The sequence below is a fragment of the Acinonyx jubatus genome, chromosome B1, assembly GCF_027475565.1.
Source record: "Acinonyx jubatus isolate Ajub_Pintada_27869175 chromosome B1, VMU_Ajub_asm_v1.0, whole genome shotgun sequence".
In the NCBI taxonomy this organism is placed as follows: domain Eukaryota; kingdom Metazoa; phylum Chordata; class Mammalia; order Carnivora; family Felidae; genus Acinonyx; species Acinonyx jubatus.
The window spans coordinates 54419762-54440062 of record NC_069382.1 but is presented as its reverse complement, the minus strand read 5'-3'; the positions used below and the strand labels follow the sequence as shown (position 1 = coordinate 54440062).

General features: G+C 37.4%; 2 protein-coding genes across 6 annotated transcripts in view; one reads left to right on the top strand and one right to left on the bottom strand.

Annotated features, from left to right (window-relative positions):
- GALNTL6 (polypeptide N-acetylgalactosaminyltransferase like 6) overlaps nt 1–20301 on the top strand; it is a 1179553-nt gene that overhangs the window by 857927 nt on the left and 301325 nt on the right. The gene's annotated exons all lie outside the window — the stretch shown is intronic.
- On the bottom strand, nt 1082–18456 carry LOC113602271 (polyadenylate-binding protein-interacting protein 1-like). 2 transcript variants are annotated; one of them, XR_008296037.1, is made up of 3 exons: nt 18403–18456; nt 2862–3228; nt 1082–1451 (listed from the first exon to the last, which is right to left on the bottom strand). XR_008296037.1 is itself a non-coding variant. In XM_027068983.2 (2 exons), the coding sequence occupies exons 1-2, from the start codon at nt 18443–18445 to the stop codon at nt 1207–1209; spliced, it is 288 nt and encodes a 95-aa protein (XP_026924784.1). In that variant the 5' UTR covers nt 18446–18453; the 3' UTR covers nt 1082–1206. The 2 variants fall into 2 exon arrangements, 1 of the variants encoding a protein (XP_026924784.1); XM_027068983.2 differs by lacking the exon at nt 2862–3228 and having other exon boundaries at nt 18403–18453.

The following is a 20301-nucleotide window of genomic DNA, read 5'->3' as shown; positions in this document are numbered from 1 at the left end:
ACTGGGTGGCTCAGTCGGTTGAGCGTCTGACTGTTGGTTTTGGCTCAGGTCATGGTCTCACAGTGAGTTCGAGCCCCGCATCAGGCTCTGCACTGCTTGGGATTCTTTCTCTCCCTCTCTCATTGTCCCTCCTGTGCTCTCTCTCTCCTTCTCTCTCAAAATAAATAAATAAACGTTTTTTAAAAATTAGAAGGGAGAAAGTAGGTATGGAGGTTGACAGTGGCTTTAATTTTAAATACAATAGGCCTCATTGATAGGTAAGAAGGAGCAAAAGTTTGAAAGAGATAAGAAGGGATAGTTTGTGAAGAGCATTCCTAAAAGAAGAATCTGCCCATGCAAAGGCCCAAAGATCAGAACATGTCTGATGTGCGCCCAGGAAAGTAAATAGGTCAGAGTAGCTCAAGCAGAGTGAGCCAAGAGGAAGAGGAATTACAGGTGAGGCAGGAGATGTCATTGGGGCCCAGATCATGGGAGATTTCATGATACTTTTACTCTGATTGAAAAGGTGAATCATTGCAGGGTTCTGAATAGAGATGTTTAACCCTCACAATGCAGATAATAAAGTGAAAATAAGCAGTAAGCCCTTTAATAAAGTCTGTTGCAATAATCTAGGCAAGAGATAGTGAAGCTGGTTGGTATTTATGGAAACGATAAGAAGCAGTCTGATTCTGGATATATTTTGAAGGTTGTATTAATATCTATTGCTGTGTTGGCAAATTTCCTAAAATCTTAGGGGCTGGAAACAGCTAATATTTATTAGCTCATAGTTTCTGAGGACCAGAAATCTTGGAGCAGCTTAGCCTGGTGGTTCTGGCCCAGGATCTCCCACAATGATGCCAGCATCAAGGTTTGGGGAAGAGCTGTGGACATCTCCAGACCAATTTCTGAGCTCATACCCATGGCTGTTAATAAGCCTCTAAAGATCCCCTTCCAAGTTCATTCTCCTGCTGTTCCTTTTTTTTTATTTGATTTATTTCAAAACCAATTGTACTGTAACCAAAAGAGAGGAATTAACTGTACATAATATATAAATATAAACATATGTGTATACATATATACATTTTAAGTTTAAGCTATAGAGAATAAAGTTTCTTTTGGCAGATAGTGTTATGCAACATTAAAGTTGCATACATCAGTAACATAACTCAACATCCTTAATTTGGTCTAAGTGTGACACATTTTCTTCATTTTCTATGTTCTGCCAAATCACCATAACCCAAATTGCTTTATAAAACTGATATGCTGAAATTTGGCTTTATCGCTTTCACTTATGCTCTGAGTCCAAACCAAATTGTTATAAGCTTCTTCTGTCTCTGGGTCCATTTCATCATCACCATCATCCAAATATGGATCACCAGCTGCCGATTGGTCTATACCATTTTCTTCATAATCTGGAAAAAAGTCCTCTCTTTCAAGTAACTCTTGATACTTCTCTTGGTAATCTGGATCAGCTGCAGTAAAAGGAATACCATCAGATGTATAAAATGTTGGTACATTCACAAAATAGTTGAGAGATCATTTCTAGGTGTTGCTTCTCTGTTCATTGATGTTACATTAACTCTATCCTAGCTGCTTCACAACATGGCAGCTGGCTTTCACCAGAGTCCATAGCCCAAAAGAGAACATGAGAAGACACCAAAGATGGAAACCACAATCTTTTTGTAACCTAACCTCAGAAGCAATATCCCATCACTTCTTCATATTTGATTCATTAGTAACATGTCAATAATTCCAGTCCACACTCAAATGGAAGAGATTATACCATGTCATGAATACCAGAAGAAAGGAATCATTGAGGGCCATTTTGTGCCTACCACACAGATAGAACAATAGGATTTTCTGATAGGTAGGATGTGGGTTGTGAGGAAAAAGAGCCAGGGATGACTGCAAGGTTTGGGACCTGAACTGCTGGAAGACTGCTGTCCCATCAGCCAAACTGGAGAAGTCTTGGCATGGAGCAGTTTTACCGGGGAAGATGGAAATTTAGTTTTGACATACGGAGCCTGAAATGTCTATTAAATTTCCAGATGCAGATGTTAAGTAAAATATATGAGTCTGGGGTTCAGGAGCTGGAGCTAGGGGTGCCACGAGCTTACAGGTGGTCTTTGATGACATAAGGTCACTAAGGAAGAAGATGATAATCAAACTTAAAAATTATCACGCTGCTCTTTTGGTCACATCTATTATGAATATATTTTTTTCAAGAACATAGAATTGTTTTTCATATGGCTCCACAATGAGACAATAGAAATTTTCAAAATAAAATTCAAAGATGGTCAGGTCAATTAAAAAAATTATTGTGTTGTTTGGTAAACCTGGACTAACTTCCTTTTTTTCCCACAGACGTATGTTATTTTAAATTAAATAAGCAGTTCTGAAAACAAATGCTGTGGGTTCTGTTTCTGGTTCTACCATTTATCAGCTGAATAACCTGGCAAATGACTTAACCTGACTCTGCCTGAAGTTGCTTATCTACAAAATGGGAAGAGTGATAATGCCCACTTATAGGGGGATTTGGAGAATAAATTAGTTAATTTATGTAAAGGACCTGGAACAGTGCCCACTACATAATAAGCCTTATGTGATTTTAGCCATTATTTTTTTTTCCACTTTTGTTGATTTCCTTACTCAACCTTTAAGCTTCCTTTAAACTTTTGGTCAAAAATCCTTCACTGGTTTCCAAACATCCAACTCTGAGCATATCATAATTTTATAGCTTCTGCTGAACAACACAAAGCAGGTAACATTCCTCTGGAAAGCCTCCATCTAACTTTTCTTTCTTCAAGGCCAATACTCTCAAAATTCTTCAGCTCTTTATTCTGCAGAGAAATTTAGGGACCATCTTTTGTTAATAAATATACTTTAGGGATCTTGTCTTCCACTCTAAGTGGGTTTTTAAGGTGTTTCTTCCGCGGAAAAAATACACAGCTCTTCTGAATGGCATTCTGTTGAATACAATGTTTTCTATCTTCGACTATTGGCTTCTATTTATGTCCATTACTCCTTCCTTTTATGTTTTACGCTGGGTGTTTTCATGACTGCATACATGGTCTTCTGTCCCAGTCAAAAGAGGTGATGATCACCTGCAATTTTTTCTCCTTCCCACCTTCTTGGCACCTCTTCCCACCTGTACTGAGACTTCGCAGCCTCAGACCTGCCAGGGCTCAGAGATTCTGACTCTCCTGATCCAGCAAGAGTGGATGCAAGTGCTTGGGGACACAACCAATGCTGAAAAGGGAAAGGTGACAAAGAGCAATGGAAGTGAGTCAAAAAGACATGACACAATGCCATTTAGCTGGCTAAAAATGTCTATTGCACATCTAGCAGAAAGCTGCTTTCAGAAACCCATCTTTATTCTCACTAGCCTGATTTCCCATGATCTTCCTTTAAGAAACTCACAGCAAAGGGGCCTGTAGGAGAAAGAACTGAAGCCACACTCCTCAGACTAAAAGATACAGTTCAGAGATTCCAGGCAGGTGAACTTTGTTTTTGATGTGTTTATTCTCTGAAATGCCTGTGCTGTCTGCAGCCCCCTGCCCCTGCCCCTGCCCATGGCTGCCCCGCCTCCAGAGTAGGGAAAGGCATTCCCTCCACAGAGAGTCCCAAGCAGTTTTTTAAGAAAGCCTAGAGACAGTGATGATTTTATACAATGCCCTTGTACAATGACAAAATAAAATTAGGACAAACTATGGAACTAAATGTTAAAAAAAAACGAACAAGACAATAATAGTTAGAAAAAAAGAAAACAAGAAAATCATCAATCATAAAGGAACAGATTGGTAGATTTGATCTATATAACTTAAGACAAAAAAAAAAAAAAGGTAAGTGATATTGACCAGAAAAGAAATGGTTACACCCGTGTGACCAGCAGAGCACTAATATACTTGTTATGAAAGAAACTTTCATATTTTAATAAACAATGACAAAGACTAAGAAGTAATGGAAAAGCTGGTGATTAACGAAAGAAAATTTCAAATGACTAATAAACATATGAAAAGCATAAACTTCACTTACAATTAAAGAGTGTAAATTACTTTAATAGATACATCATTATAACTCATAAATTTGGTGATAATTGCTTTTCTAAGATGATTCCTATTGTTGGCAGGGTGTGAGAGAAAGGAGCACTCTACTTCTCTGTTGGGGAGCGGAAATTAGAATAATGTTTTTGGAAAGCAATTTGGCAAAATGTAACAAGATTGTCCCAAATGTCTCAAAAATGTTCTTATATTTTGATTTGCATCTGTCCTTTTATCATGAGGGAATCAGAGATGTGCTAAAAAAAATAATAAGTATAAGGATTTTCACTAGTTTTATTTGTAATAGCCCAAAGTTGCAAACCACCACATGTACGAGAAAAGAAGAAATTAAAATACATTACAGGGAAATGGTATTTTGACACTCAAAAAATAAGAATACAGGGGCGCCTGGGTGGCTCAGGAGGTTGAGCATCCCACTCTTTATTTCATGTCAAATCATCTCTCAGTTTGTAAGATCTAGCCCCGCATTGGGTTCGGTGCTGACAGTGCAGAAACTGCTTGGGATTCTCTCTCTCTTTCCCTCTGTCTCTGCCCTTCCCCTGCTCATGCTGTCTCTCTCTCTCTCAGAATACATAAACATGAAAAATAAAATAAAATAAAATAAAATAAAATTAAATTAAATTAAATAAAATTAAATTAAATTAAATTAAATTAAATTAAATTAAATACAACACCTCTAGACTGGATATAGAAACTTTGAGCTATTTTAACTTGATAAATTAAAATTATCCAACTCTCCCCTTCTGCTTTGGTTCTAGACTTGTAAAATCTGAGTCAAACTTGTTGGGTATTTATTTAAATTTCCTTTTGTAATTCGCTTCTAGGGAAAGAATGCTTTCAATTTGGAATGTGGGATTAGTATTGGACCCATCTGATTTATACTAATTGATTAGTTATTCAATCGACAATTTTTATAAAATGAAATTAAGTTTTCCCAAAATCTATTTATTGATATGAGGAAATATCTAATTTCCTCATACTAATACTGCAAGAAAAAGCAAGACAAAAATCAATATTTATAGTACAATCTTGATTATGTTAAATATTTACTCAGCAATCATTGAATATTCAACAAGTGCTTAATAGGCCCCCATCATATGCCAGGCAACTCATAGGTACAGAGGATACATAGGGGTGGGGAAGGAGAGAGCAGATTGAACCATCTGCCCTCATTGAGCTTGCAAGCTATAGAAAAAGAAACTTCATTAATAAACAAACATGTAAAATAAAAGTATGTCAAATTTCAGTAAGTGCTGTAGGGCAGAATAAGTCAGAAAAGAAAAATAGGGCATACCATATGTGGTAGAAAGAACGTAATTGAATTTTAAAATAGTTAATCAGAAAAAATGTTTAGATGACCTAACAGTTGTATGATTGTGAGAGGGTGAGCCCTGTCTATGAGAAAGCCTTGTAGGCAGATGAAACAACATGCACAAATGCCTTGGGTGAGAGTTTTCCAATAGGTTCCATAAACAGCATGGAGACCACTGTGGCTGGAGCCAAATGAATGAGGAGAAAGATGTTCAGATCCTTTAGAGCCCTGGAGCACTTGGGAAAGAATCTTCCTTTTACTCTCGATGAGATCAGGAGCTCTTTAAAGATCCCAAGCTAAGTCATGGCACTGACTCAGTAGGCTTGCATTTTTAAAAGATTCCCTCTGGTTTCTGGGTTGAATACACATGAGAGAGGCAAATTGGATGTACGCTAGAAGAAAAGGATGAGGTTCAAAGGTGAATCCAAGGATCTGACCTGAACAACAGGAACAGTGGTGTTGCCACTTCCTGAGGAGAAACAGGTTTGGAAGGAAGTTTATTTAGAACATATTAATGTTCAAATTTTGGCACGATTATTAGATTTCTAAGTGGATGTGCTGAATATAAAGTATGGAGTTGGACTTCAAGAACGAGGTTCTGAGCAATAGATTTATGTAATATCAACATAAAAATGGTATTTACAGCCATTAGCCTGGATGCATTCGTGGAAGAATGAGCAGAAAAGAAAAGAGCCCAAGACTGAACCTTTGAACACGGTCCTAAGTTTAGAGGTCACGTTGGTAAGGAGGAAGTAAAGAAGCAGGAGCAATCAGGGAAGCCATAGGAAAATGAGAGTGTGTGATGTCTTGGAAGACAGGGAAGAGAGTGTTTCAAGAGAAGCTGAGGACTAAGAGTGACCGTTCAGTTTAGCAGTCAGTATTTTTTTCATGAACATGTCTATGTAGGAGTGTAGGGGTGGATGTGTGAGTGCTTGGGTGGGTGTGTTATTAGTATATGAGGCAGATTCTTAGCAGTAGTTGGATATGCATTATTTGTACAGTAAGAAAAAACATATTTCAGTAAACTATAACAATATAAGTCATGAACAGATGTATTATAAGTTGTTTTCAAAAGCTAAATAGTTTTGATGTCAGATTATTGTTTTTCCATTCTTTCCGACTATACATCTTGAATACCATTTTTCTTCTTAAAAAAGCTTAGTGGAAAGAGCAAACTTCTGGTAGTCTCTGAAGAAATAAGAGTTCCTTTTCTCCATCCTGCCTTCATAAAATAACCCCACAAGTTTCCATGTAACATTTATCTCACATAATTTCTGTGTCTGTTGCACCTATAATACAGGATCATTATAAGGATTAAATGAGTTGCGACATATACAACTTTTAGAATAGTGCTTGGAAACCTGTATGCATTGCATAGGCATCACCAAAACTATTCTTTATTGAAAAACTGTAAACAGAAAAACTTTTAAAGAGAAGCTACTGAGGTAGAAGGTCAAGAACACAGATTTTAAAGGTGAACATACCTGAGTATGAATCCCAGTATGAATCCCAGACCTGGAGCACACCATATAACCTCTGGCTCAATTTCTCTGTCTATAAAGTGACTTTATACTCCCTGATGGACTGGTATGTTGGGATCCTTAGAGAATGCAGTACACCTGTGTCTTGGGTGGTGTATAATGTTTACTTGTCTTTATAAGAATTTATATTTGAATATTTATTAACTGTTATGATATATGTGCATTTCAGCCACGGCTCTTTTTCCCTTAGGCAACTCTGTAAGAAATTTAATATTTCTATATCCTGTGTTATTCATAGTTCTCCAGGAGAACACAACCAATAAGTTGTATACATAGAGAGAGAGAGAAATTTCATTTTAAGGAATTGGCTCACACAATGATGGAGGCTGACTTTAAAATCTACAGGGAAGGGTGGCAGGCTGGAGACACTGGAAAGAGGTGATGTTGCAACTCAAGCCTGAAGGTTTTCTACTGGCAGAATTCCCTCTTGCTGGGGCAAATCAGTCTTTCATTCTATTTAGGCCTTCAACTGATTGGATGAGGCCCACTCACCCACATTACAGAGGACATTCTGCTGTACTCAAATTCCACCTATTTATTTGTTTGTTTCTTTCTGTCTTTATTTAATGTTTATTCATTTTTTTATTTAAATTTTTTTAGCATTTATTTATTATTGAGAGAGAGACAGAGCATGAGCATGGGAGGGGCAGAGAGAGAGAGTGACAGATGATCCAAAGTGGGCTCTGCTGAAAGTAGAGAGCCTGATGTGGGACTCAAATTCACAAACCGTGAGATCATGACCTGAGCCAAAGTCAGATGTTCAACCAACTGACCCAGGTGCCCCTCAAATTCCACCAATATAAATGCTAATCTTTTCCAAAAGACACCCTCACAGAAACATCCAGAATAATATTTAACCACATATCTGGGCACCGTGACCTACCCAAGTTGACATATAAAATTAACCATCACATCTCCTTTTTATAGGAAAGCAAGATGCTCACCACAGGCTCACCAAATCATAATGGCCTCAAGCCAAAAACCAGGGATTCTGCCTAAACCAATTCTTTATAATCAGTCACCAAGGCCTATATATGGTTCTCTTGAATGGATCTCAAATCCATCCCTAATCTCCAACCCCACTGTCATTGTCTTGGTTAAACCCGTCATCGTCTCTCATCTTTACTAATGCAATAGTGTTGGCTTTTTAAACTGCAGATCTTTCTAGTTAGACTCAAGTCTGAATGCAGAGAGCTATTCCAGAAAACAAACTGAGGGACAAAGACCATGTGTTGTTAAATCATACTCTTTGCCCATATTTTTCATCTTCCTCCTGCCATCTTCCTTTTGCTGTCTCAGTTGTTTTATTTTCATCAAGTTAGTGAGCTTTCACTATCCCTTCACTCAGCCCCTCAGAGAAAGAAGCCCTGCTTGGCTTTCTCTCACAGCTTTACATGCAAGATACAATATTCCTAAATTATAAGGTAATTTTATTGACATATAATTGATGTATAATATTATGCTTCAGGTGTAAGACCTAGTGATTCAATATTTATATACATTACAAAATGATCACCATGGTAAGTCTGGTTACCATCTATCTTCATGATGCAAAGTTTTAACAATATGATCGACTATATTCCCCATGCTGTATATTACATCTCCATGACTTATTTATTTTACAGTTGGAAGATTATATCTCTTAACCCTTTCACCTATTTAGTACATCCCCCCTCCTCTGCCCCCTCTGGCAACCATCAGTTTGTTCTTTGTCTCTACAATTTTATCTCTCTGTTTCCCTTGTTCATTTGTTTTGCTTTTTAGATTCCATATGTAGATATAAGTGAAATCGTATATTTGGTGAGATAACTACCTTTTAGAGCCACGTGTGAGACCAAGTGGTTAAAAATAAAAGCGGTCTTTAGTCACATCACTAGCTGCTATGTAAATTTGATCTCTTTACTAAGACTCTGAGTCCCAGTAGGTCAAGGGCTTCCACATGCTTCCCTCAGCACTTAGCTCAGGGTCAGGCATTTAAGAGCTGCTAATAACATTTTGTCTAATTAAAGGAATAGAGGGAGACAGAATGGTTTAAGATAAACTAGGGATTTTGATACCTGTGCATGCACACGCACGAATACATACACACACACACGAACACCTGTTTGCTGATTCAGATTTTATTACTTAACTATTAGCTCTTGGGCAAGGAACTTCACTGATTTTAGCCTTATCTACAAAATGAGAATCATAATGATCATAACACCTACCTGAGAGAGTAGAGAAGGACTTAATATTTCAGAGGGAGGCTTAAAAATGGATAGCTAACAATAGGAAATCTGCCTGCCCACTATAACATTGGAAGAAAATAAGCAATATAATGCATTTGGACCATGCATTGTTTACAGTCGTCTCTGAACATATATTAGTTCCTTTCCTTCCTCCTTCCTTCAATAAATAGTGTCACTTGGACATAAGTGATAACACAAGCTAATGTCTGCAGTTTTAGTCAACATACAAAAAAATGTGAATTTGAAATCCAAAACTGCATTTTAAAAATGGGTAAATTTTTACCCTGGGGAGAACCTGGGTGACTCAATCGGTTAAGTGTCTGACTTTGACTCAAGTCATGATCTCACGACTCATGAGTTCGAGCCCTGCACCAGGGCCTGGAGCCTGCTTCAGGTGCTCTGTCCCCCTCTCTCTGTGCCCCTTCCCTACTCGCACTCTGTCTCTCCCTCCCTCTCTCAAAACTAAATAAAAATAAATGTTAAAAAAATAAAGATAAGTGTTAAAAAATTTTTAAGTGGGTAAAAAAATATATTTTGCGTTATTTTCCAAAAGGCCTGGAATTTTTTTATATTGATTGTTATAAGATACTCATAAAAGAAAAAGTAGAAAGTTAATTACACAAGCAGATGAGCACCAGCCTATTGAACACCAATACTGTTTTGTGTCATATTTCACTGCACTGCACCAACATTTGTTTTTATTTATTTTTTTTCAATGTATGAAATTTATTGTCAAATTGGTTTCCATACAACACCCAGTGCTCATCCCAAAAGGTGCCCTCCTCAATACCCATCACCCACCCTCCCCTCCCTCCTACCCCCCATCAACCCTCAGTTTGTTCTTAGTTTTTAAGAGTCTCTTATGCTTTGGCTCTCTCCCACTCTAACCTCTTTTTTTTTCCTTCCCCTCCCCCATGGGTTTCTGTTAAGTTTCTCAGGATCCACATAAGAGTGAAACCATATGGTATCTGTCTTTCTCTGTATGGCTTATTTCACTTAGCATCACACTCTCCAGTTCCATCCACGTTGCTACAAAGGGCCACATTTCGTTCTTTCTCATTGCCACGTAGTACTCCACTGTGTATATAAACCACAATTTCTTTATCCATTCATCAGTGGATGGACATTTAGGCTCTTTCCATAATTTGGCTATTGTTGAGAGTGCTGCTATACACATCGGGGCACAAGTGCCCCTATGCCTCAGTACTCCTGTATCCCTTGGGTCAATTCCTAGCAGTGCTATTGCTGGGTCATAGGGTAGGTCTATTTTTAATTTTTTGAGGAACCTCCACACTGTTTTCCAGAGTGGCTGCACCAATTTGCATTCCCACCAACAGTGCAAGAGGGTTCCTATTTCTCCACATCCTCCCGACATTTGTTTTTAAACAGACAGAAAATAGAGAAAGGTTGGAATTGAGGAGTCTGTTTCCAATTGTGTAATAACCCATTCTCCATCAGTTACATCTTGTTTGGAGTCTGCAGCCCTGCAGAGCTCATGCAGGATACTGTTGACTTTTTGCTTCTCAAGGGGGTAGCACGGGTAGCTTGGAGGAATCCCCATGAAAGGAAGTGTTAATCACCATCACGGTGCCTGATCCACCTTACAACAAGCAGTCTGCTCCCAGCCATGTGGCAGTGAGAAGGTTCTGGAACAAAATAGACTCTGCTATATTAAAGAGAAAGACCCCAACAAATGTCAAGCAGTGTGCAGCTCCGTAAAGTTTAAAATGCCTGAAATACTTGCTGATTCAGATACTCATCACTATTTTATGCTGGTCTTTTGAATGGCTATATTCTGAATTTCTTTTCAACCACTGTTTCTAATCTAATAACTGTTTTAATTTACCAAAGAAGGAATAAAAGGAAAGGTGTTCAGTTGGAAAATAGGATGAGCGAAGTGGAGAGGATACAGAACTGCGAAACTCCGGTTAGGACAGAATCAACTTTTTCTGAAAACTGCTTAGCCCAGTGGAGCCCCGCAGTCAATTAATTTGGTTATAGTTCAGTGCTTTACAGACAGAACCCTTCAATCAATACATAGGTCTTTTTAAATTACTTGTTTGAAATTCAGTACGAGGAAAGAAGTAAGGTAGATGGCAAGAAGGAACAGGAGGGCCTTTTGATAGTAATTAGTGAGTATATGGGCCATGCTATCTTAAAATATGTTACAAAAGTTTCTAAATCTTGCGTTTTAACATGATAACTGTCTGTGATTCAAATATAGCTTTTCTGCATTTGAAGGACCTAGAACAGTGAGGTATGCCACTGATATTTCTGATTCTCCAGAATATTCCTTTTCTTCACCACTACTAAACCTGACAACTCCCAAGTCTGACATTTGCCCCAACAAGAGGGGGGAAATAAATCAAATCCTATATAACAGGTCAGTAAGATCCATTAAAACCTTCTGGTTTCCAGCTTACACACAATGTCTAACTACTTTAACCAAAACAAATAACAAAAACAAAAAAACAAAACAAAAACAAAAACACAACAACCAGAGAAAACCTTGTAAACCCACTATTTGAAAACAAACTTTTTTTTTATTTTTTAGGCTCTAGTATGATTTAGACTGGCTCTTTTATCAGGCAGAATTCAGAAAAACTTATATGGGCATTGTTCTTTATGAAGGTAGTGAGAAAAGCGACATCATTCAGTGTGTGTGTGTGTGTGTGTGTGTGTGTGTGTGTGTGTGTGTGTGTGTAGAAAAGCCAGTGTGCTATGCTCCTGTGATCTCTATCTTGTTTCTGTTAGAATAAGAAAGGCCAGAATGAAGACTGCAGATTTTGTTATAACAGACAGAGATACTGACCCGAGGATGTAAGAAATAAGGTCTGTGAATGCATTTTGAGACGTACAACGTACTCTCCAAATGTAAGGAAGTCGTGTTATTGTATTGCTATTGTTATTACTCCTATTATTTATAAATAACCAGAAGAAAGCAAACATATGGCTTTTGCATTCAGAGAACAGTTGGTCAGGAACATATTTTCTAACATTTCAGTACATAGTTAATTTCATTATAAAAAGACATTTTTAATTAACAGTTCTGTTTAAATACCAGGGCTTAATTTATTTTCTACTTTTTATAATGGTAAAGATAACTAACTGATCCTGTTCGTGTCAGTTAAAACCATTTCCAGAGATAGATCAGGCTGTGTTCCTGGTGTTAGGCCTTGAATACCTCTGTAGAAAAAAATATATGAACTCTTTATAACCTTGTGTATTACTTTATTCTTTTTAAAAAATTTTTTGATGTTTATTTTTGACAGAGAGAGACAGAGACAGAGACAGAGCATGAATGGGGGAGGGTCAGAGAGAGAGGGAGACACAGAATCTGAAACAGGCTCCAGGCTCCCAGCTGTCAGCTGTCAGCACAGAGCCTGACACGGGGCTTGAACTCACAGACAGAGAGATCATGACCTGAGCCGAAGTTGGACGCTCAACCGACTGAGCCATCCAGGCACCCCTTGTGTATTACTTTAAACACACTAAGTATACTATGTTATGTCATAAAGTAATTGTTTAATGGAAAACTGAAGTAGTAAGTCCTAAATAAATTCGTGTACTTTTTTTTTAATGTTTATTTATTTTTGAGAGAGAGACAGAGACAGAGACAGAGAGAGACAGAACACAAGCAGGGAAAGGGCAGAGAGATGGGAAGACAGAATCTGAAGCAGGCTCCAGGCTCCGAGCTGTCAACACAGAGCCTCGTGTGGGGCTTGAACCCATGAACCATGAGCTCATGACCTAAGCTGAAGTCAGATTCTTAGCCAACTGAGCCACCCAGGCACCCCTCTTGTACTTTGTACTTTATCCATAGATTGGCATTCAGATGCTATGAATGGTACCAATAGAGACATCACTTAGAAGTTAAGAAATAAATCCTCTAGGCCAGTAGATCACAACTGGGGCGATTTTGCCCCCATTCCCACCCCCACCCCCACTAATGGAATATTGCCTATCTTAGGAAACATTTTGATCATCACAACTCTCTGAGGCAGGTGCCGGTGGCGACTAGTGATGTCCTACACGCATCCAATACAGGACAGCCCACACAGTCAAGTAGTTTGGACAAGCTAGTCCTACATGTCCATAGTGCCTAGATTGAAAAGCTCTGCTCTAGGCCAATGCTACTCAAAGTGTGGTTCATGGACTAGCTGCCAGTCTCTCTGGCAAGTCTATCTGACAAGATAAGGAACTTGCATCAAAGCTATGTCATGGAGCAGCAGTTCAGCTAATATATATATTTTTTATACTAAGATTTTCTCAATGAAGGGAACCATGTGTTGATTTACATCTGAGACAAGCTCCTTATCTTCTGGATGGCTGGCATTGTGAGTAGCACGCTTCAGGCTGAAAGTTCCCAATAGTTGCTTTGGATAGTTTTTGCTCATTCCCAGGAGCTGGCCCATGAGTTTTGAGGGATTTTGAGTTTCCTGAACCCATAGCAATACAACTTTGGATGACCCCAGGGAAGTGCTTCCCCAACCTTAACTTCTTTTTTTTTTCTGTGTCACAACTAGAAACCAATTCAGATCATCTTAAACTCACCAAAGCAGAAGTTATGTTTTGTCATGGCTACTTCTATTTCAGATAATTTTTGATTTGTACAGTTTTCTAAATGCTTGCCATGGTTTTTGCATTTTACAAGTGCATATATTATAGTCAGTCTCACTATGGAAAAGGCAATTTAAGCAAATTAGTTTGTTGTCTTTCATAATAGTTTCCTAATTTTTTTAAGAGAATTAATGTTTTGAGTTTATCTAATTTTTCATGTACTATGTATTTTACACATATTAAAAGGTGCTTAATAAATAATAACTATCTACAGATACAACTGATTTCAAAATCATGGTTTTAAGTAGACATAAAATGCAAAATTTTGTGGATGGCTCCATACATTAATAATTTTAGTAATTAAATCCCTGGGACTTAGCACAAATGATATCTTGCAAGCATTAAACATTAATGACACATTATGTGAAAATATAGCATTAAGCTAAAAGAAATTCATTTTATTTGTCAGTAGCCAAAATAAAGCCCTACCCGAAACACTTCAAAATTTTAAGCCATCTTCTGAAATTGTCTAATAATACCAACATTGGATTTATACCAATAAGAGGCACCATCCTACAAAGAACTTGCTACTTAGACATTCTAGTAAATCATGTCATCAAGAGGAAAGCTCTATTTACTACACCTGACTCAAATTTGATCCTCATTAAATTAGACCAAAGGTCATTTCCTAAAGAATGAACATCAGGTGTTCAGTGTGCTAAATCCAATACCCATGAGGTACAACATATTGGTCAAAATGAATGCTAGATAGTTGTAGAGAATTAATAAAGATGCCAGATGAGTACCAATTGATGGGGTGTTAGGAGAGAAAAAAATGAATATAATCCTTATATGCCTTTAGAAATCCCAGTTGAATGAAAATACAGCATGCCAGATTACTACTACAACAGTTCCCACCACCACTGTATAACATACATGGACACAACACACAGATGCTGGAATCCAACATACGAAGCCTTAGAAAATAAAAGGTCTCTAAGCCCTGAATGAAACTGATGCTATAAACCTATTTATTGGCTAAATGATATCCTGCTGGCTTGAAAAATTAATACATTCTCCAAAAAGTCTTAATGGATCTCCAGGAATATACCTAAAAGGAGAAAAAAGCCTGAGGAGACGTTAAAGGACCAATAAATCACAGTAAAGTCTCCTGTAGAGGCTAGATGTATCTGTCTCTCTGTATGCATACGTGTTCCTCATTTTTTCTTCCAACGATTGATTTACCAGTTCATAATAAGAAGTGAATGTCATCACTCAGCTGGGAAAGCTTTTAAATATACACAACCACAGTTTCAAGATTACAAATGTAAGTAACATTGCTGGAGTGTCATATTAAGAATGTTTACATCTGCTAAAAACTAACTAGGTGGCAAAATGACTTGTTTTATATACATCTATTCAAATTACGGTTAGAAAGATTGTGACCTATTAGCAACTGAATAACTGTAGCTCTGTTGTGCACATATTTAGAGAATTTACTTCATCATGATAATTCATGATTTTAAAAAAGGTGAAGTTTTTTAAGTTGTAATTTTTTGTTAAATATACATGTATTAGTTCACAATTGTTATACCATAATTACAAAAAGAAATTATACAAAAAAAATCCTCAAGCATATATATAAAGCTCTTCAAAATTAACAACTCAATAAAAACACTCTTCAATTTCTATGAAGTTTAAGTTACAACATCATAATGGACAAATAGCTAGAATTATCTCCTTTGGAAAGCATCAAAAGGAGTTACCCTTGTGGGTTCATTTTCATGTAATTGCATAATAATATATACATTTAAATTATAGTTGAGCACAGTTTAAAAGAGAAACTAGTAATTAAATTAACCCTCTCTGCTTTCATAAAAAGGAGACATATTCAAAATGATTCAGATCTGTCTACATGTCTGAAGCTCAGATCCAAGCACGAATTTTCAAAATGCAGGCAATGTAAAAAAATGTTTTCAAGTCAGAAAAGTCTGAGTTTCAATCCATGCCCTGTCGCTTATTTAGTTGGGTGACCTAGAACCAATTACAATATTCCTTTGACCCTCAATGTTCTCATTTGTAAAATGAAGCAAATGACACTTTTTCATAAGTGGAAAGTAATTGAGACAATGTACTAAGTACACCTAGCCCAATATCAGGCATACGTTATGAAAAAAAAAAAAAAGTCTGCCTTCTCTCCTTTCTATAAGCCATAATGCCACTAGAACAAGTTGATATGAAGAAGGTTTCCTAACTTCTAAATGCAAGTAGACAATTGAAATAACGTACTTGACTCAGGAAGGGGGTGAGGTTGGGGTGTCAGGGTGATGCATTTGGTTAAGGTCCACTCTTGACTCAGGTCAAGATCTCACAATTATAGGATTGAGTCCCCGCATTGGAGTCTGTGCTAAGCCTGGAGCCTGCTTGGAATTCTCTCTCTCCCTCTTTCTCGGCCCTCCCCTGCTCATGCAGACGCCCACATGTGTGCCCTATCAAAATACACATTTTAAAAATAAAAAGGAAGGAGGTGGGGTTGAGAACAGTTTGCCAAATCTATAGGTCAAGATGTATTTTTATGTAATTTATTATTGTTATAAGTAAACAATTTGCCAAGAGGTTTCTTCCCCCCCTCTGGAACACCAGAATAGTATTCAAAGTGAAAAGTTTTGCCAAAGTAATATAAGCAAAAATAAAAATAGCTGACCACATTAACCTTTTGTCAAGCTAGTTGAGGATATATAAACAGTTGTGTTGGATCTGAATGGCCTGATTTAATGTGTGTCTCTTTACCAGTGAAGAATCAGAAGAGGATTTGACCTCTCACTGCTAGCCTAAGTTAGATTATTTCCACTTAGTCTACCCCTCACTTCTAAAGAAGTTATGTGTGTGCTCGTTTTTTTATCCTTTTTTATTTTTATTTTAATTCTAAGAGAAATAAAATCGTCTAGGGTCATGTGCTGTAAGTGTTGCATGTCACCACAGAAATGGCAGAAGGAAACATTAAATATTTCCCCTTTATGTCTCTATGTTCGGGCACTATAAAAATGCATCCGATAACAGAGAAAGGTCAATAAAAAGGATGGTGAGATCGTTTGAAAAAATTGGGAGGATACCTCTAAACTGCTTTGTTAATTTAAAATGCTATGGCATAAATGTCACTTATTAGAGGCCATAATAACATTTGAAAAGATTCTGAACGAAGACAGTCATGGATTTTATTTTCAGCATCTTTCTTTAACATCTGTTCCATGATGATAACCCTTGGAAACCGCATACTTGGAAGAAAAGTCAGGGTCAAAAGAGAGGGGGGAGAAAATACAAGAAGAGAATTTCTGCAAAGGTATTGGTATCCTTTGAAGCAACTTCTCTGCATGAAGCAGGAAATAAGAAACAATCTTCCTCGAGTCTTAAAATTAGATTTTCTGCAGAAATAACAGAAACCTTAACGCAGAAAGGAGGTTTTTCAAGTTTCAAAAGACATACGAAAAACCGTCAGGTGATTTCAATCTTCAGTTTTCCTCAAAATCTTCCTTCGAGATAGACTATAACCAGGTGTCAATAGAGTTGGTAACAGCCAATGTCACCATTTTTGTGTCTATGTGACCTAGCATGACAGAATCATCAAGGCTTTACAATTCTAGGATACATTTAACAGTGGGTTGTACAGCATTCTTTGTCAGCTCAAATGAATGCTCTGAGTAGATAAACACGCTAAGTGACCGTCATTAGATTCATCCAAATCAATACTTTATTTGGTCTTTTTAGATGCAGGTGCACCAAACAGCATTCACTCTGCTTCTCGTTCTCCCTAATCAGGCACTGCATATGCAATAGAGCTAGAGTGGTGGGGATAATGAAGTTGTATTAAGCATTATTCCAAGACCGTACTGTCAGCATCATTAGGGCTTTGCTAAATAGGAGAATTTTGTTGCTTAGTTACATAAATATTGCAATGGAGGTGGCAGAAGGCTATTTTTCTTTTTCTGAAATCATGACTCCCTAATTCACTTTCCGTCCTGCAAGAACAGGATTCTGATTAATGATGTGGCTCCTTTCTGACAATGTGGTCAGCCTACCTTTTGTATACCCAGCAAGGTACAAACCAAATCTCATTTGTATTAAAATCTTTGTCTTAAATGCATTCAGCTTTCTTATGTTTTCATCAGCCTCCCTGCTAAAATTGAAAGCAGTGTCATTACAATACCACAGTCCGGGTGTAATTGTATGTAAATCCCCTCAAGAAAGGGTGGGGCTGCATCTCTAAAATGGATATTTGCATGTGACCGGAAAGACATAGGTCCGATAGGTACATATAAGCAAAAAACAGCAATGGCAAGGTAATACCTCTTCCCAGAATACCCATTTTCAAAGCATTTATAAAGTTGGACAAAACTTTAGGATGATCTTAAGTTTTAAAAGCAATCATTCAAACATGTCCCTTGATACCACTGACACATCTCAGTATAAAAATCATCTCTCCACTTTCATAAAACAACTTGACTGGTTTTCCTTTCTCTCTCTCTCCCTGTCCTAACTCCACTCTGTCTTATTCCCATTTATTCTCTCTAGTTCTCTCTCTCTCTCTTTCTTTCTTGTTCTTTCTCTCTGCAACATCTTGATATAAAAGTACATGTGTGAATATACACATGAAAATGCAAAAAGAAAAATATAAGAAGAGATCAGAAACCATATAGAAGACAGAAAAAAAATATTCTTACCTGTAACATAATTACAGTTGAAGTCTAAAATTGGCTCTGGCATTCCGGTCAACTAAGGCAAAAAGAAAAACATCATTGAGCTTTGAGTACATTTCATGCTAATTTGAGTGAACACATACTTTTTCCAGAAGTAAATGTCAGGAAGAATTTAGCAAATATGTTAGAGAGTTGGCACATGTATTAGTTTTTTATTCCTATCATAACAATCTGCACAAACTTCGTGGCTTACAACAACACAAATTTATCATCTTTCTGTTGCAGAGGTTAGAAGTTTGATGTGGGTCTCATGGGGTTAAAATCAGGTGTCAGCAGAAACATGTGCATTTTGGAGACTCTAAAGGAGTCCGTTTCCTTGGCTTTATGACTTTTAGAGGCTGCCAACATTCTTTGACTCCTGTATCTCTTCCCCCATCTTCAAAGCCAACAAAGTTGTATCTTTCTGACCATTCTTCCATGGTCATATTTCCCTCTCTCCACAGCCAGGAAAGATGTCATTAGGTTGGGCCCATCAAAAAATCCAAGATAATCTCCCCTTCTTGATGTCCTGAATTTAATCATGTAGACATATTCACAATGGCTGGGAATGAGAAAGTGGACATCTTGCACAGCTATTATTGATCACAGTATGGTATCATTTTTTAAAAAACAGAGGATCTCAAATCCCAGACCTGGGTTTGTATACTGCCTCCTTCATTTACTAGCTATGTGGCCTTGGGGAAATTATTTAACCTCCTGAGCCTCAGTTTTCTCATCTGATAATAGGAAATTATAATATTGAAACGAAGGTGTTGTTGTGTGAAATGGTGATGTCAAATGCTTAACACAGAGCTCAATAAATCATGGATATTATTGTTTTTGTGGATCCTTATCAATTCTTGATAAAAAGCTAATAGGACCTATGTTTATGTAGCCCTAGCATACTTTTTTTTTTCTAATTATTTATTTAACTTGACATCCAAAGAGAACTTTTAGAGTGCTTTGAGGAATGGATGGTTAATGTGTTGTATAGATTCCTTCTCTTAAATACCTCATTGCTTCAACCACATATTTGGCAGGTTCTGTATCACAATCAATTAAGTTTCAGCTCCTTGGTACTTGTCCAAAGTGTGGGTATTATGTATTATTGATAATAGAAAAATCCATTCACTTTAGATATCAAAGAGTGAAGTGGCAGGTTTAATATTCTTTTTGTGAAAAATAAACAGCCTGACATAAATTTTCTTCCAGAAAAAAATTCGTACCTTGTGAACCACAAAAGTACCTGTGAACAGGGCCAGGCATTTTCTCAACAAAGCTCTGGGTCTGGCCAAATGCCAGAACAAGCAACCATTTGAAACAACTGGAGAGATAGATTGGACCTGGCGAAGGTCATATGTCATCATGTGTGAGCAATCTTCTATTACCCTCCTGCTCAGGAGGGCAAATGGCACCCTCCTGAACTCCCAATCCAGCACACTATTACTCAAATCAACTTCACCCTATAAAACCAATCACTTCTAATGCTATTTAGAAATGACTCGATTTATTTTTCTCAATTTCCCCCACCCACATTATCACTCCTTCATTTCAAGTCATCATTCTCTATTATTCAAGGTACCAATTAAAATTTATTCAAACTTAAGCAACAGAAAATCCAGCCAACAGTGGATTCAACAATATAGGGTTTGCTTTCCTCATGTAACATAAAATCTGGAGTTGAGAAAGTTAAGCAGTAATGATCAATCAGGGATTATCAAAGACCCTGAGTCATTCAACTTTCCTGTTCCCCCATCCCTCCTGGGTAGCTTTCCTGTTCATTTTACAAGATGGTAGCCACATCTACACACATTCCAATCACATTTTAGGCAGGAAGAAGGGTAAGGGCAAGAGGCTGAAGACACACTCTGTTATCAGGGTACC

What these genes read in the sequence shown, in the direction of transcription:
- LOC113602271 (XM_027068983.2), bottom strand. Translation starts at nt 18,445, where the DNA reads ATGCCAGAGCCAATTTTAGACTTCAACTGTAATTATGTTACAG. An exon ending in CAACTGTAATTATGTTACAG is followed by an intron (nt 1,452 to 18,402) that starts GTAAGAATATTT and finishes CTTTTACTGCAG; the next exon opens with CTGATCCAGATTACCAAGAG.